The sequence below is a fragment of the Juglans microcarpa x Juglans regia genome, chromosome 4D, assembly GCF_004785595.1.
Source record: "Juglans microcarpa x Juglans regia isolate MS1-56 chromosome 4D, Jm3101_v1.0, whole genome shotgun sequence".
NCBI lineage: Eukaryota > Viridiplantae > Streptophyta > Magnoliopsida > Fagales > Juglandaceae > Juglans > Juglans microcarpa x Juglans regia.
The window spans coordinates 31,946,254-31,962,003 of NC_054600.1; the positions used below are offsets into that span (position 1 = coordinate 31,946,254).

Below are 15,750 nucleotides of genomic sequence, written 5' to 3' on the forward strand. Positions count from 1 at the left end.
TATTTCATATTATTAAAATAAAATATAAATAATTAAATTTATCTATTTCTATTATGTTGATAACTAATAATTTTAGTGCTAAATTTACACGAAAAATACTAGATGTAGTTAAAAAAAATTTACAAAAAATTTATTTACCCACGTATCTGATAATTTCTCGTATATATAATTCTATCCAAATTTGGTGTGTTCTATTCAATGCATAAGGTTGGTTTTGTTAGCTTGGGCTTTTGTTTTTGTTTTTGTTTTTATTGGAATATTGCTGTAGATTTTGAGGTTTTCAATGCTTGCAATCACTCTGATGATAAAAGAAAATAATGAGATTTGGTGTCGTGTTACAGCGTCACTATGCATTCTAATAAATTTACTTACCTTAATAATGTTTTGGGGGTGAAAGAGTGAGGAAGGATTGGAGAGAGAGAGAGAGAGAGAGAGAGAGTCTGAGCAAATAAAAGGCCGAGAGAGATGTAGAGGGAGGAGGGACAGGGAAAAGAGAGACCTGACCGTTGGTGATGCGTCGGGAAGACTTACCGGACCGGCGACGGATTTAGACGACAAAGCTTCATTCAGTACCCAAAACCCTTAAATTTATTCAAATTCTACAATTTGACACAAATCAATCAACTCAAAGCCTCTCAGCCAATTTCTTGATCTCTCTCTCTCTCTCTCTCAATATGCATACGAACCGTAGCATTTGAGCTCTTCGAGCTGCAGATCTTCCTCGAAATACTTCTTCTCTTTCAGGTCGGTTTTTGCTTTCCTTTTTTTCAAAGTAATCAGTTTACCTCCTCTATTTCTATGTTTTCTTCGTTTCATTTCTTAATGTTCACGTGGGTTTCTTTAGCTTTTACATTTAGATTCGTTTCTTTGTGTGGTTCTCTTGGTACATTTGGTATAGTTTTCTTCTTGGTATTTCTTTTGATGTCTCTCTAGTTGGGATTTTGGCAGTGGCTTATTTGGTTTTCTGGGCGATCGTGAGTGATTATCATTCTTGAATTTCACCTTCTTTACTCTCCCATTCTCATTCTTTACTCTCCCATTCTCATTGTAATGATTAATGTTGTTTCAGTGTTCGTTCTTTGTCTTTCTTAGAAAAACATACGATTTTAAGGTTCAGGTCGGTCTTGACTTCACGTTGAATGATCATTATTCATTGGTCGGGTTCTTAGGGCCCTACTTTTTTTCGCCTCGTTCAATTTAGTCTTGAGAAAAATGCTCTTTTGCATTCGGAGCAAGACAGCTTATTGTCTAAGTGCTGTTTTGGAAATTTTCTTTTCTATACTAGCATGTTTGGTCTCTGCAAAGACAAGAAGAGTACCTTCTATGTTTGGCAAGCAATATTTTTCAATTGTACCTTGTATGTTTCCTCATGTTATACAGACGCAAGTTCAAATTGATATTATGCAGATTGCGGACTGTCATTTGAGGCTGTCATTTATGGTCTTCACAAAATTGGGACCTTTAGGGATCAAGAACCGTAGGATCAAGTAGTAAGTTCTTCATCAAAGTTTACTTTGAACGGGTTCAAGACTCTACCTTAGACTCTTTTCAGTTAGGTTTTAGAAATACCCCGGACGACATGCTTATCTAATTTGTTAAAATCTGAAGTTATAGCCTCAAAATTGAAGCTGCAAAGGAAAAATGCTTCACATCTGTCTTATACGCAACCTTCTATTGTGACCAACTAAAAAGTGCACAGATTGTAATGAGTAAGACATTTCTGTACATCTGTCTCCTTGTATGTTCGAATATATTGTTTCTTTGTTATATGCTCTATGGGTTGTTTAGCTATTTCAGACTCTTGGGCAATAGTCTTAAATTCATGTGGAAGAGATTTTGCACTCACTTTCAAGCTTCAATATCATCAGAATTCAATGAGTCTGCTAGATGGAACTGCAAATTGTGATATAAGTTCTCAATTTAGATGTTTTGACAATCATGCTGGAGAATTAATTTTAGAAATACCATCACGCATTTGAGTTTGTTGTCTGCATGAAGAGGCAGCTTATCCCACTAGATTTCTATATACAGGCAATTACTTTTGAGAACTTTGGGCAATATTCATGATAGCTGCAATTGGAAATGGAAGAATAAACTTTGGAATCTCTACAGTAGTCTGGTATCCTTGAGCTTATTCCTGTCCACTAACTATGTCTATGTTAATGTATTGAAGTCCTCTAGATACATTATCATTTGGATGGATGCTTTTGAAGTCATTTCTTATCCATCTAGGATTAATTTTTCAGTGCTCACACGTTGCAGATCGATATGCGTGGTACTGGAAAGAAATTGATCTACCAAGAATCTGGCAAATCTTGTTATTCAAAGGCAGAGTCTGGGTCTAAGCTGATTGCATCATTGAAGCTTAAAAAGGGCAGGAATATATCCCATTGCAAAAAACACAAACCAAAATCAAAATCTCATGTAAAGACAATTGGTTCAACGCTTTCAAAGAGGTCAGTTACTGACCCTGCTAGCAGGGAGCCCAAGAATGATTCTATAAGTAGAAGGTTTTTCCGTAGGAAAGTTCTACGTAAACCAACTGATTCAAAGTCTTCAAGAAAGAATTCTCCATCGGGGCTTCAAGGTGAAAAGGCCTTGCCTAATATCTCCAAGGGAAAGAGAAAAAATGTTGATGGAGAGGTCAAAATTACAAATCTTAAGAAGAGGAAGAAGAAGAGAAGGCAAAAGGATAGCGTGGAGCTCGATGAAGTTTCCCGTTTACACAGGAGAACAAGGTATCTGTTGATTAAAATGAAACTAGAGCAGAACCTTATCGATGCTTACTCTGGAGAAGGTTGGAAAGGTCAGAGGTATTGAAACCTTATCTCATATGTCTTTCCATTAGTAAGAAAACTACTTGCTCATTTAGACTAAAAATTTCTCAATGAGTATTTTATAGTTTAAGCTAGTTTGGGAGGGAAAAGTTTATGAATGAAAACCCTGCTGAAAGAACAGAAAAATAGGGATGTACGAATGGCTCGTTATTTAATATTTAAACTACCTGCTTTATATATATATATATATATATATATAAAGAACAGAAAATAGTTTGTTTCTTTTGAAATTTTGATTTTCTGTGATAAACAGAGTTGTGGTTTATCATTTTCATCATTGTTTTGATTTCAGTCGAGAAAAGATTAAGCCGGAAAAGGAACTACAACGAGCCAAGAAGCAGATATTGAATTGTAAACTTGGAATACGTGATGCAATTCGCCAGCTGGATTCACTTAGTTCAGAAGGATGCATTGAAGACTCTGTCATTGCTCCAGATGGATCTGTATACCATGAACATGTAAAACACATATCACCATGATCAGCTAAATATTAGGACTATAAAGTTTTCAAAGACAAAACATCAACTTGAAAAAAGAAAAAGAAGCCTCAAACCTTCTTGTGTTCTTTTCATTTGGAGATGGGTGCTGAAAGGGGCTTTTTGGGATTTCCTAAATTCATCTGAATATGCTTCTGAATCCTTACATTTTCTTGTACTGAGTAGCCACGACTTGGCCAATAAACTATTGTCTATATGCTAGGTGTGTGCTAACTCCATATCATTTCCAACATAAGAAGTAACTTATCTTTTAAAAAAAATTATTTAGGTTCTGACTGCAATATAGAAGTAACTGTTCCAGTGATTTTGAATTGTGAAAAATGTTATAAATCTCAGCTGATAGTGTTCTTGCCCTTTTCTTTTGCTGAGTAGGTTAGATACTAGTGTAATTAACACAATATGAGTTTGAAACTCGGCTTCTGGTCTGGTCTCATAGGTTTTTACTTAGACAATTAACATGGTTGTGCACAGCTAGAAAGACCCTGGCTACTACCTCTCGGATCACATCTAGCTGTGACGTGTATATTTATGTCTTTATTGTTTGTTATATGTAGATATTCTGTGCAAAGTGCAAGTTACGTGAAGCTTTCCCAGATAATGATATTATACTATGTGACGGGACATGCAATTGTGCTTTCCACCAAAAATGTCTTGACCCTCCATTGGACAGTGACAATAGTATGTTCTACTTGCTTCTTTCTTGTGAATATTTAGTGATTTATGGATCAGATGGCTTCTTTAAGAAACTGATTTGTAGTTTAATTGATAATCTACAGTTCCTCCAGGTGATCAGGGATGGTTTTGCAAATTTTGTGAGTGTAAGATGGACATTCTAGAAGTAGTGAATGCCCATCTTGGGACCCACTTCTCCATGAACAGTAATTGGCAGGTTAGTTACTTGAAAATCTCATGGGATATCTTTTTCTCTTTTTGGGCTTCTTCAGCAAATTAATGAAGTTACTCCCACATGGAATAGGATGTTTTCAAAGAAGAAGCTGCTTTCCCTGATGGTGAGAATGCAATATTAGATCCAGAGGAAGAATGGCCTTCAGATGATTCTGATGATGATGATTATAATCCAGAGAGGAGGGAAAACAGTTCCATGATCAGTGGGGCAGAATCTGATGACAATGTGTCAGATGACATTAGTAGTTCTACTAGCCTGAGTTGGTCTTTGGATGTTGAATTTTTTTCTGGAAAGGAAGGCATGGTGTGTGAAAACCATTTTGCTAATAACGGTTTAGATTCTGATGAATCCACCGACGGGGGAATTATATTCGGCCCTAGGCAGCGAAGAGCTGTTGACTATAAGAAGCTATACGATGTGAGTATCACAAAATTCTTAAGATTAAATTCTTTCCCGCTAAATCAAGCTGTCTACGATATATATTATTTTAAGAAGTAATGACCTAAAGGTGCTATATTGTTCCTTATCCACTGTAGTCTTTCTTCGTCCCCCAAGAAGGGGGAATGAGATGGGAAAAAATCAAGGTGTTCTATTTCTGAAGCCATAGTTATGTCCTTTAGGGTTAGCCTTGATACTATGTTACCTGATGGAATGCAAAGGAATTATATAGTTTACCTCGGAATGTGGTATTAGAGAACAGGGCTACACGAGTTGCTTGTGATTACACAAAACTAGATTACCAGATATTAGAATGTAACAAAGTATCATTGGGCTGTTCGAGCCTCTCTTAAAACTGCATATACTTGATTTAGTTACCATAAAAAAACGTAAATGAAAGCTATATAATAAGAACTCGTGGAGTCAACAAATTGGATGGGATGGATATTATATTTACTATATTTTTTATTGCCTGTAAAATGTATTCCTAACCCGTAAGTCACCATTTAAAACTTACATTTTTTCTGATAAAATAATCATTCAATTCAAGATAGTATGAATAAAATTGGTCGTCTTGAGTATATACTCAACAAGAAATTTTGGTCCCATGGAAAATTATGGTATACAGATTTTCACACTATTTATGAAGCAGAATTTTTTCATGGAGTATTCAGATTGGCATTAGGTGTTTTGATTTGATTATCTTGTTCCCTAATAGGAAATGTTTGGAAAGGATGCTTCTGCTTTTGAACCAGTGAGTGAGGATGAAGACTGGGGTCCTGCTAAAAGAAAGCGGAGAGAAAAGGAGTCTGATGCAGCCAGCACCCTTATGACACTATATGAAAGTGAGCAGAAGCGTCAAAATTCTGAGACCAAAGAATTGAAAAAGAAACTCCCACTAGAAACTTCAACCAGAAGGCCATTTTTCAGAATACCCCACATTGCGGTTGAGGTAGTGAAAGTCCCACCTTTTCCTTTTCACACAGCTTCTCAATCAAGCATTCTTTTTAAATTAAGAAATAAGAACTGTAATCCGGTATTTACTGCATGAGATGTGTTGTTTTTGTTATTATGTACTGTACCAGAAGCTTCGTCAAGTTTTCGCTGAGAATGAACTTCCCCCAAGAGCTGTCAAGGAGAATCTTTCAAAGGAATTGGGCCTTGATCCAGAGAAGGTAAGTGTCTAAGTAAGTGTCTAAGCTTTCAGATTGATTTTAATACTGGAAAGCAATCTCTAAAATGATAATGGAAAACCATCGCTATAGTAACAGTTGAAATAGGTTGGATCACAAACCCCATTCCACATGCAATGCAAGTGTTTTGCATTTATACAGCCTGTTTTAACTTTAAAATAATGCATTATTAGCTACCATCAGTGGCTTCATAAAGACACATTTATTGAATTGGCTATTTCTCCATCAAATACAACTATTAATACGCAATATGTGAGGCTAGTGATGATTGGGGAATAGCAAACGTTATTGGTGAAATCTACTATTTCATAGTTATAGGTATTTGCTCCATAGCTTACAGGTATTTGTTCTTTCTAGTATGCAGTTATAACACTTGATACACAAACTTTTCAGGTTAGCAAATGGTTCAAAAATGCACGATACTTGGCACTTAAATACAGAAAGGTGAGGTGACACTCCATTTATTTTTCAAATGCCTATATTCAAGTCTCTTTTCTCCTTTTGTTCGTGTTCCTTTCTTGCATTTTGTCAGTTATACTGCTTAGTTCCCTGCACCTTGGACTGCCATCAAGTTTTATCTTCTTATATAAATCTCCCTCACCTGTTTAGCATGTGATGCTAAATTTTAGCATCTTTCTTGTACAAGCACTATCGTCAATCTTTGGAGTCGATGAAGTAAAAGATAAATTCTTCTCGAGGTTTATCAACTACTAATTCTGTGCTCTAAATTCAAAATGTGGCTTATAGAGTCAAAATGTTTTTTTTTTTTTTTTTTTGCTGCTCTCACATGAATCCTTGAGAGTCAAAACTTTTACCAAACATTGATTGATTGTTTTTCTGCAACAGGAAGAGACAGGAAAGCAATTTCATAGTTTTAAGGAATCCAGATTAGAAAAATTGAAGAAAAAAGCTGACAATGTTATGGTATCAAACGATACCTCGGCAGAGATTATGATCCATAGCCCGAAGAATGTTAAAAAAGTTTTCCATAGAAAGAGCCCCAAGTCATTAAGCCGTGTTTTAAAGAAAAAGCGGCAGAAAAGATCTTCATTCATGTCACCTGCTAATGGCAAAAAGGTACCTGTGGCTCAGAAAACCCTTTCTTTCTTTGCCTTTTTGTTTCTCTCCATGATTCTTTATCATATTTGAATATTAGGAGTAACTCTCTTAATAATTCTAGATTTTAAGCAACTATCTTATCTGTTGCATTCAGGATACAGTGGAGTTCAACGATGATGTGAGCTTGAAGAAGCTTTTGGAAGCAAGAACTAAGGAGAGGAAGAGGATCAGTGTCATGGCTGGGGGAGGATGTCAAGCAGCAGAGGTAGAAATGGAAAGACTTTGCAAAGTTATGGGTAGACTAGAGACCATAAAGCTGAAATTGCTGAGACTTCAAAATGACAAAGCCGGAGATTCTGATAAATCCCATTTATTTCAAGAGTCTGTGATTTATGTTCCCATAGCAGAGCTAAGGGAAAAACTTTGATCCCATGCAATATTTCGATTTTTTTTTTTTTTTTTTTTTTTCTGCACAGCCTTTAGTTTTAGTCGTAGCTGGTCGAACTCTACAGAAGTTCGTGTTTACCTATCTTCTTTCGGTTCACCAGTAAATATTTCCTTTACATGAGAAATTCAAAGTGAAAATCTTTACTACAGTTGGCTCTCCTCAGAATTTCTGACTTTCTAGGCCATATAAAGTTATTCTTACCGGGTTCATCTGAAGTGGGTCATTTTGCTGATTTATAGCCCAATCAACTTTGTCATATTCATGGGGAACCTGCTACTATTTATTATCTGAACCATCAATTTGCTTGGCTTTGTTCACATGGGATGTTTTTCTAGAGCTGAAGCCTTACTTTTTTAATCAAAATGTTAGATACAATTTTAGAATGTACAAGTACAGTATACTTCTTAGAAAAAAAAATATATATAACTCATCATTAAAAGGTGGGTTTTTTCATGAGTTCAAAAATATGTTTATACTTAGAACTGTATCTAACATCATTCCAAGTAATTATAACATGTCCATACTCGAGCATAGCCAAACCATTAAGAATTAAGCAACTGCTATACTGTGTTTATACAAGCGCAACTGTCAATAAATAAGTAAACTTTTTTCCTATTTTATACCAAGCCGGTGAATGATAAATTCGTGGGTTCGATCCCACGGGATTGATGAACTCAAGAGTCCGTCAAGTTCTTAATTAAATTTGAGAATATCTAGTAAAAGAGAAATAAATAAAGTCCTATATTTATGAAGTATTTAAGACTGCTCAAAAAACTTAAAAAGAAAGCCATAAATTATGTAAGAGCACAGCTTATGTGTTTCTCACAAATTTGCGGGAATGGAGGCATTGAATAACTCATGGTCGGATACAGTAAATATAATTTAATCATTAATTGATATGTCCCGCTCCCCTCTTGGAAGTTACAATTTCCAGAACATAATCCATGAAAACTTTTCTTTTTATAAGTCATCATCATCCATGAAACTTAAAAAACCCTAGACGTGTCAAACCGGAACCATAATATATTTCACTATTCTTTGGAATGATATGATTCATTTCAGTTCAAAATTCCAAAATTTAGTTCAAGAAAAAAAAAACAACCATTTGGCAGGGAAATTCGCAAAGTCAACAATGAAAGTAAGAACGGATGAAGATAGCAGGAGGAGGGAGAATAGACATGGAACGAGACATCTATGTTCTGTTTCATCTGTCTATAACGATTATAATGCTAGACAACAGTGGTGTAGAATGCCTAATTCAATTTGGATTTCAATGTCCTTGAGTGTACAAGACACAGGAAGCCAAGTTGTAAGGACGCTCTAGACAAAATTATCAAGCAGTTCTCACCATATGTTTAACTGTAGGTTTTTGATGATCACCATCACTCTTTGTATGATCTGACTTTCGCCGTTTGGCAGCTAGCTGGGGCCTCAGCTGCATGTAATATGAAACATTAAGAACCCAGCAATAACCAGCAACAAACAGGGGAACAGAGAGAGAGAGAGAGAGAGAGAGAGAGAGAGATTCTACGCTCCAATGAGCCACCTACACATGTCCAATCAACCAGCTCAAAAATAGATCCCCTAAAGATTGACCCCACACGAAATATTTGGATCCATGGGAAACACTACGGCACGAGGGATAAGATGCAGTGGCATGGGTTATGCCTTGAAGTGTCAAGGATATTCTTAGGTGCTGGAAAGGAATTAGGGGAAATGCTGACATTGTCGCTGTGTGGAAAATGATTCCCCTTTGCATTATGTGGTGTTTGTGGATGGTGAGAAATAAGAGGTGTTTCAAAGACCAGGAGTGTCCTTTGGATGAGCTGAAGAGATTCTTTTATAATACTTTATTTTCTTGGGCTTCGTTCATTAGTTGTAATGAGGACAGTTTTCATGATTTGTTTGTATCCCTCACTAGTGCTTAATGATACTTAGGCATTTTCTGTGTATACTTCTTGTGTATTTGGGCTATGCCTATTCCTATCAAAAAAGTTTTACTTTTACTTATCGAAAAAAAAAAAATTACTGCAATATAAATATCCAACCTATTGCATTAATGCACTCCAAATTGAATTGCAGTTTCTTAAATTGATCAAAGTTTTTATGCAGTTGCTTCTATTTTTGCTTCTGACATCATTTTCTTCAAAAAATTCATAAAGTCTATACAGAAGTGTTTGCAATTAAAAGTTCAAGATACATTGGAATGAGAGAGAGAGAGAGAGAGAGAGAGAGAGAGACTTAGGGCATTCCTAATGCTTCCTTTAGGGTCAACAAAGTTAGCATGTTGTTGCTATTCTTTACGCATTAAGTACGATCAGTTGATTAAAAGATACGGCTGCTTCTCAAATAAGGTAAATGCCTGATGATTTATTATTTGGGAAGATCAGTTAACGTTAATCAATGGATAGACTGACAGATTTGATCATGGATGAGTAAAATCTAAAGTAGAGGCAAGGATCTGAAACAACTTAGCAGCAACAATAAGTAATCTAATTTGCCTATACTCTTTGCATGGATCAACAAAAAGAACATCTAGTAATCTAAAAAAATGCCAAGACGTACCATCTGAATATATTTTAGTTGCTTTAGAACTTGATCTGTTTCTAGCTCCTGAAGCGAACAGATGAAATGATACTGAATTAAAATATATTAGGAGCAGAACAACAAAGGTAAAAGAAGAGTGCTTGATAAGAAAATGAAGGTGTTATACTGATGAAAGCAAACAGCATTATTTACAACACGTATACATTGTGATCAGTGTTTGGTACCAAGCCTGTCAAAGAAACACGAACCCTCTCAATCAAAGCAGTTTGCCGACAACATCAAGTGATATAAATAATGTTTCACATAAGAAACAATTTGATTTTTTTTTAATCTTATTATCATTGCCTTAAAGAGCTTGATTAAACATGCACTTTAACATTTCTTTTCATTATTGCCTATTGGGCATCATTTTTTTTCTCTGAACCAGTATTTGGCATCAACTATATAGTATGAGTCAGTTTTTCAGTAGGCTGCACAGAAAAAGTCTATCCATCAATTCTAGCATCTATAAAAAGTCAATCCAGTGATCAACCCAAACTAAGATTTATTTCTATTCTTTTCTTCTTACTTATAAAAGAAAAAAAAGATTTCTTTCTAAGCAAAATCGCCAGAATAAAATGATGTATTATAACCTGATCTGATGTTTGACAATTAATGTCAAATTTTTAACAGAAATACTTCTTTAATGCTCTGAGGTAGAAAGTATGCCACATGCTATTCACAACTCTTTGGATATAACTAATTTGACAGTCATTCTTGCAATGTATTCTTCCTCCCAAGTGTGTCTAACATGCGGAAGAAATCCAAACAGATCAAAAGAACTGAAAAGTAAGGTTATTTCACCTGAGGGACGGCACAATCAGCATGGGTTAAATCCCAAAGGACAGAGCGAAAGCAGTCCCAGTCATCAGTTTGGACTTCACAAAGAGGAGCCCTGCCATTTTAAAAACTATAGTGTATTAAGCATCCCAAACTAATTGATAAGAAAATGACAGGTCATATATGAAAGAGTACAGGGAAAAAATTGAAGACGAGAGACAGAGAGAGGAGATAATGAGCCATTCAGGCTATAAAGATTATCCTACATTGCATAACAAACAAAAAAATGTAATATAACTTGACATTACATAGAAGTACAACCAACAAAAAAGTTCTTCAAGAAAGATTTACGCAACGAGGAATTTGCACAAATAACTCCCTGAATAAACTTATGAATAGGCAAAAACATAGAAACTAACAATCATCTGTGTTCTTATTTAAGTTCTGCATAAAGCTAGTTTTAATATTAAGTTTTAGGCAGATTTTCCTTGGAAAAGCTTCCAGATAAAGCTAAATGTCTAACCCTGCCAAATTCGTGATAAATGTTCATCATACACTACGAACACAAAAACAAAGACTGCCAATCACTCATATAGAAGATTGCCATTTAGTTTACCTGCGCCACTTTCCACATATAGTTCCATTTACACCTTCTCCTATGCCGTCTATAACGTCTCGACACTGAAGCCAATTACATATGGAGTTTAGTGCACAAGGCTTGTTGACGTTCCATTCCTACAGAAGGAAAAATGCCAAGTAAAAAGAAAGAAGAAAATAAAAGAAAGATAAAGAAAAGATGTTTCACTTCTACCCAGACCAGATGAAATAAAGGTCAATTGTGAAATCAAACTTTACATGTGAAGTAACACACTCTGAAGGATTCATTTCCACTGGTTCACCTACGGCATCAACATCACTGCATCACAGTGAAATAACAACCATCAGGAATATATGGTTCAGTGAAAGAATATATATACGTAATGAAGTTAACTGTTCTTTTTTTTTTCTGATAAGTAAACAATTGTATCAATAAGAATAGGCATAGTCCAAGTACACGAGGGGGTATACAAGAGGTAACACCTATTTAGGAAGAAGAAAGTATTGTTCTAGAAAGCTATAAACTTAAAAAAGTTGAGAATTTGAAGATAGGTGAAAGAACATACTTAATTATCGGACCTGACCAGTCGGGAACTTCTGCTTGAAAACCTTTACCAACCCGGACACCCATTTTATATGGTTCAGTATCTCTCAACATCGATAGTATTGGATTTGAGTCACCTTTAACTGATGTGATTCTACATCTGCCCATTTCACTAGCAATGCTCGGTGATTTTAAGGTGTCTGTTTCCTTTGGAATTTTACATTTCTTTTTCAAACAAGAATAACAAAACCATTCATCATCATCAGTTGGTATTTTCTTCATACGGGGATTGAGGCAAGAGACATGGAATACCTCTTCACAATGATCACAAATAAGCATGTTCATTGTAGTATCTGAATGACCACAAATATTGCATAATCGGGAACAGCTACTTCCACTACTAGGACCAGTATCTTCAGTAGAATCATCATTCTTGGCAGGCAAAACACCAACCAAACCCTGACATCTAAGTATAGAAATGCATAAATCATTTTCTGAAAGATCTTCCCCCTTGACCTCCATAGCCATCACACTAGATGAAGAGCATTCACCAGTGTCATCCACTTCAGTCTCTATGGAAGCTGAAACATGTTCCATATTTGATTGTGACGATGAGCAACTGTCATTTACACTATCAACCTGTAAAATCTTTTGCCTGCCACTTTTTAGCACATCATCAGAAGCATGCCCATCCCCAACTGAACATCCATTTATAGATCGTGACTTAAAAACGCAGGGATCTTTTATGCATAAAAGAGAAGCCTTAGTCGGCGCTCCAACAGTATGACTTTCATGCTCAACTTGACAACCTTGAAAATCTACAAGCTTTTCCTTGGCTGCCACAGAAGGTGTATCAGAACTTATGACTGAATGACAATCAGCACTTTTCTTCATATTTACAGGGGCCTGTGGTGAAAGAATGGTGAGAGAGTTTTGCCGTAGCTTCCTTCGTCTATATACAAAATTTGGCATACAGCTTTCAGATATTGTACTAACATTTGATGGCTGGGCATAACTTCTAGGGAAATTTAACGAGTTCGGAGTATTAGCATTATCCTTTTCCTCTATTACTGGTTCAGCATTTCTGCACTGACCATGAGTGTGTTTATCACAATTCGAACCCATCTGCCAAGTTTCAGTGCCTGGCCTCCAATCACGCAAGTCCTCTACTTTCCCATGATCAGATACAAAAAATAGAGTAGCTTCAGTTGAACTAGGAAGGGAACTCTGCATCACCATTTCACCTAATACAACTTCACTGATATCTGGTATATGTTGATTTCCAACTCCCAAATGAAGACAAAGATAAAACCCCTACTATGTTTCAATAATCAAATGCATATCAAACATAGAGAGCAGCCTCAAAATATCCACCATCTAGGCCTCATTCTTCCTGGCCATCATCTCAAAATAAAAAATGCATATAAGGACAAATGATAGAACAAATGAGAGCATAAAGTTTTTGCCTACCAAGTAAATTCTTTGTTTAAATCATATAAATGCATAATTGAACAAAAATGCCAATATATTCAACATACTGTACACCACCCTATTTTAGTTGTCCTTCTTTACTTTGTGGGTATGTCCATAATAGATGTTCACTTTCAAAATCAATAAGCATATTTATATGACTTCCTAAACTACCAGGCACTCATCAACCCTATCATCGTTCACCCATTCAATGTGGGACTTACCCTTTTGGGGCATTACAATCTACCCCGCTCATATCTCTGGCGTCCTCTCCAAGACCATATAGATTCCGAGCACCACATGCCATTACCAATCGGCCCTAATGACATTGGTAATGATCTAAGGAAAGCGTTAGACACATTTATGCTTATATTCCAAAATAATTTGGTAGTCCTTGGAATTTCACCGAGTAAAAAACTAATGTGAAACTTAGCACTCGTATAACTATATCATCAAACACGCATTGTTTTTCCTTTTTGATAAATATCATCATTCTTTTTTTTTATTGGCACCGGGTGTCCAAGAACATCGTCCCGACTAATCCCGGGAGTGCACAAACCCTCGGCAAGGAGTTTCCTGCAAGTTCATCTTGGGTATTTGAACCTTAGACCTGGAGGGAGCATTACCCCAAGCCCAAGGCCTTTACCACTTGAGCCAACCCCTAGGGGTTAATATCATCATTCACCCATTTAATGTGCGACTTAGCCATTCTGGAGCATTAAAGTTTGCCCAAAGTCCATTGCCAAACATGCTTAGTAATTGTATCAGGAGCCCATTCAAGGTAACAAAATATAAACAAAAAGTAGTATTAATACGTTGTTTAGAATTTACCATATCTGGAACATATTGGGCCATGTCTAACATGTGTTCTAGGAAATGCATTTCAAATTTTGGATGCAAAAGATCTAGATGTGTATATGGGCATCAGCAGCCAGCGCATATATAAGAAAGAAAATAAGTCTCCTCCATAAACATGCACGTGTTTTTTCAATATTAGGCCAATGACTCATTAGGACCTACCATAAAATATGTTCACAAATGATGACTAAATGATATGCTTCCAAATCTAGAAGTCCATCTTTTTTGCTCCCTGATCTATGATTTAATGTCACTCGCGGTTTTGTAGGGGGACACAACTAAATATTATCAGTGAGATTTTCCATGGGCTATTAGTTCTTTTGAGAACTCTAGGGTGTTACTTGCTACAGCACCCTGAAGAGTTTTTTTCTTTGTTTTCTCAATAATCTTAGATTTCATTGTAAAAGCCAAGTCAATCTGCATCTCATCGAACTCCCAACTGCAAGCTCTCAGAACTAATCTTTTCACCCCCATCTTAACTGACTCCTAAAAAAGATCAAGGGAAACCAAAAGGAAAAGGATTAACCGTTACTTTTGATTAAGATGTGTCAGACACTCCTTGACCACCACAAATCCCTCGACACGTGTAGTTCCTTGTCAAACATGCACCGGATAATTACTGGGATAAAATCCAAAAGTGGTGGCAACTGAGGCAAAGAGGGATTTGAACACCGTCAAACATTTCCTTGGGCATCGTCAACCCAAACCGTAAGCCCACTCAGCCAAATGCATCTTAATCATTTTCCTTTTATTCATCTTCCTTGTTATCTAATACAGAGACCTAAAGGTACAAAATATTTGTATTTATATAGTTTTAATGGATTTCTTTTTATGGTTTGCCATGTTCAAAACTTATACCCACATTCAATCGTTATTTAAAGTATGCCCATAAACGCCTGTTTACTTCGTTAGTTTAGGTTAATTGATATAGGGCTTTCAATCATCAATACATAGTACTAAAACACCGTCACATCTGAGTTATTATTATCTTGTTTAACAGCACTAGCCGATACACACAATCCCTGCTCAAATACCGTCCCATCTGTATGTTAATCAGGTATAATCGGAAACAGTTAAAAGTTTCTTGCATATGAACCCTCAAAAGAGCAAGAACAAACATAAAAATCCACAAGTTTCATATGGTAATGCTCATACAAGAATGATAAATTGAACATTTTGGAGCCACAAGATTATGCAATTGAAAAAGAAGCGCAACATGAGCTTACCTGATCGAAAGAACGCATAGTCTGAGAAGAAGAAACCAAACAAAGCCCTAGAGGGAGAAATAAGCGACGGGCTTGCAATGAGACGTCCTCAAAAGCTCAAGGCTGTAGCAACGAAATATCCAAAACGGTAGTTTTAGGAAAAAGAATCCCTCAAGAACCAGAACAACTATATACATTCATTCATGCAGGTCTCTTTTTATTTTTATTTTTTTATTTTTTATTTTTTTATTTTTTTGACATCAGGTCTCTTTTTAATTAGCTAGTGACTAATGTGTCTCATTTGAATAAATGGTGTCCTTAACATTTAGTA

The 15,750-nt window shown here is 35.9% G+C and overlaps 2 protein-coding genes across 6 annotated transcripts; one reads left to right on the forward strand and one right to left on the reverse strand.

The window, feature by feature from the left end:
- The first annotated feature begins 283 nt into the window (after positions 1 to 283).
- On the forward strand, positions 284 to 7,525 carry LOC121261078 (pathogenesis-related homeodomain protein-like). 3 transcript variants are annotated; one of them, XM_041163240.1, is made up of 11 exons: positions 284 to 744; positions 2,263 to 2,813; positions 3,130 to 3,295; positions 3,889 to 4,012; positions 4,120 to 4,223; positions 4,311 to 4,658; positions 5,398 to 5,631; positions 5,765 to 5,854; positions 6,266 to 6,316; positions 6,719 to 6,949; positions 7,086 to 7,525. In XM_041163240.1, the coding sequence occupies exons 2-11, from the start codon at positions 2,269 to 2,271 to the stop codon at positions 7,356 to 7,358; spliced, it is 2,166 nt and encodes a 721-aa protein (XP_041019174.1). In that variant the 5' UTR covers positions 284 to 744; positions 2,263 to 2,268; the 3' UTR covers positions 7,359 to 7,525. The 3 variants fall into 3 exon arrangements, with proteins under 3 accessions (XP_041019174.1, XP_041019172.1, XP_041019173.1); XM_041163238.1 differs by having other exon boundaries at positions 286 to 744; positions 4,111 to 4,223; XM_041163239.1 differs by lacking the exon at positions 284 to 744 and adding an exon at positions 1,981 to 2,119 and having other exon boundaries at positions 4,111 to 4,223.
- Positions 7,526 to 8,512: 987 nt separating this feature from the next.
- LOC121261079 lies at positions 8,513 to 15,599 on the reverse strand. 3 transcript variants are annotated; one of them, XM_041163241.1, is made up of 7 exons: positions 15,441 to 15,599; positions 11,909 to 13,279; positions 11,601 to 11,661; positions 11,362 to 11,480; positions 10,770 to 10,860; positions 9,945 to 9,992; positions 8,513 to 8,814 (listed from the first exon to the last, which is right to left on the reverse strand). In XM_041163241.1, exons 2-7 carry the CDS (start codon positions 13,123 to 13,125, stop codon positions 8,713 to 8,715), a joined length of 1,638 nt encoding a protein of 545 aa, XP_041019175.1. In that variant the 5' UTR covers positions 13,126 to 13,279; positions 15,441 to 15,599; the 3' UTR covers positions 8,513 to 8,712. The 3 variants fall into 3 exon arrangements, with proteins under 3 accessions (XP_041019175.1, XP_041019176.1, XP_041019177.1); XM_041163242.1 differs by having other exon boundaries at positions 11,909 to 13,290; positions 15,441 to 15,591; XM_041163243.1 differs by lacking the exons at positions 8,513 to 8,814; positions 9,945 to 9,992 and adding an exon at positions 10,005 to 10,155 and having other exon boundaries at positions 15,441 to 15,597.
- Between the last annotated feature and the right edge of the window lie 151 nt (positions 15,600 to 15,750).

Coding starts and splice junctions, on each gene's coding strand:
- LOC121261078 (XM_041163238.1), top strand. CDS start 2,269: ATGCGTGGTACTGGAAAGAAATTGATCTACCAAGAATCTGGCAAATCT. Junction 3,296..3,888: donor GATCTGTATACCATGAACAT/GTAAAACACATA, acceptor TGTTATATGTAG/ATATTCTGTGCAAAGTGCAA. Junction 5,632..5,764: donor TACCCCACATTGCGGTTGAG/GTAGTGAAAGTC, acceptor GTACTGTACCAG/AAGCTTCGTCAAGTTTTCGC.
- LOC121261079 (XM_041163241.1), bottom strand. CDS start 13,125: ATGGTGATGCAGAGTTCCCTTCCTAGTTCAACTGAAGCTACTCTATTT. Junction 10,861..11,361: donor ATATGTGGAAAGTGGCGCAG/GTAAACTAAATG, acceptor TTAAAATGGCAG/GGCTCCTCTTTGTGAAGTCC. Junction 8,815..9,944: donor AACTAAAATATATTCAGATG/GTACGTCTTGGC, acceptor TATTACATGCAG/CTGAGGCCCCAGCTAGCTGC.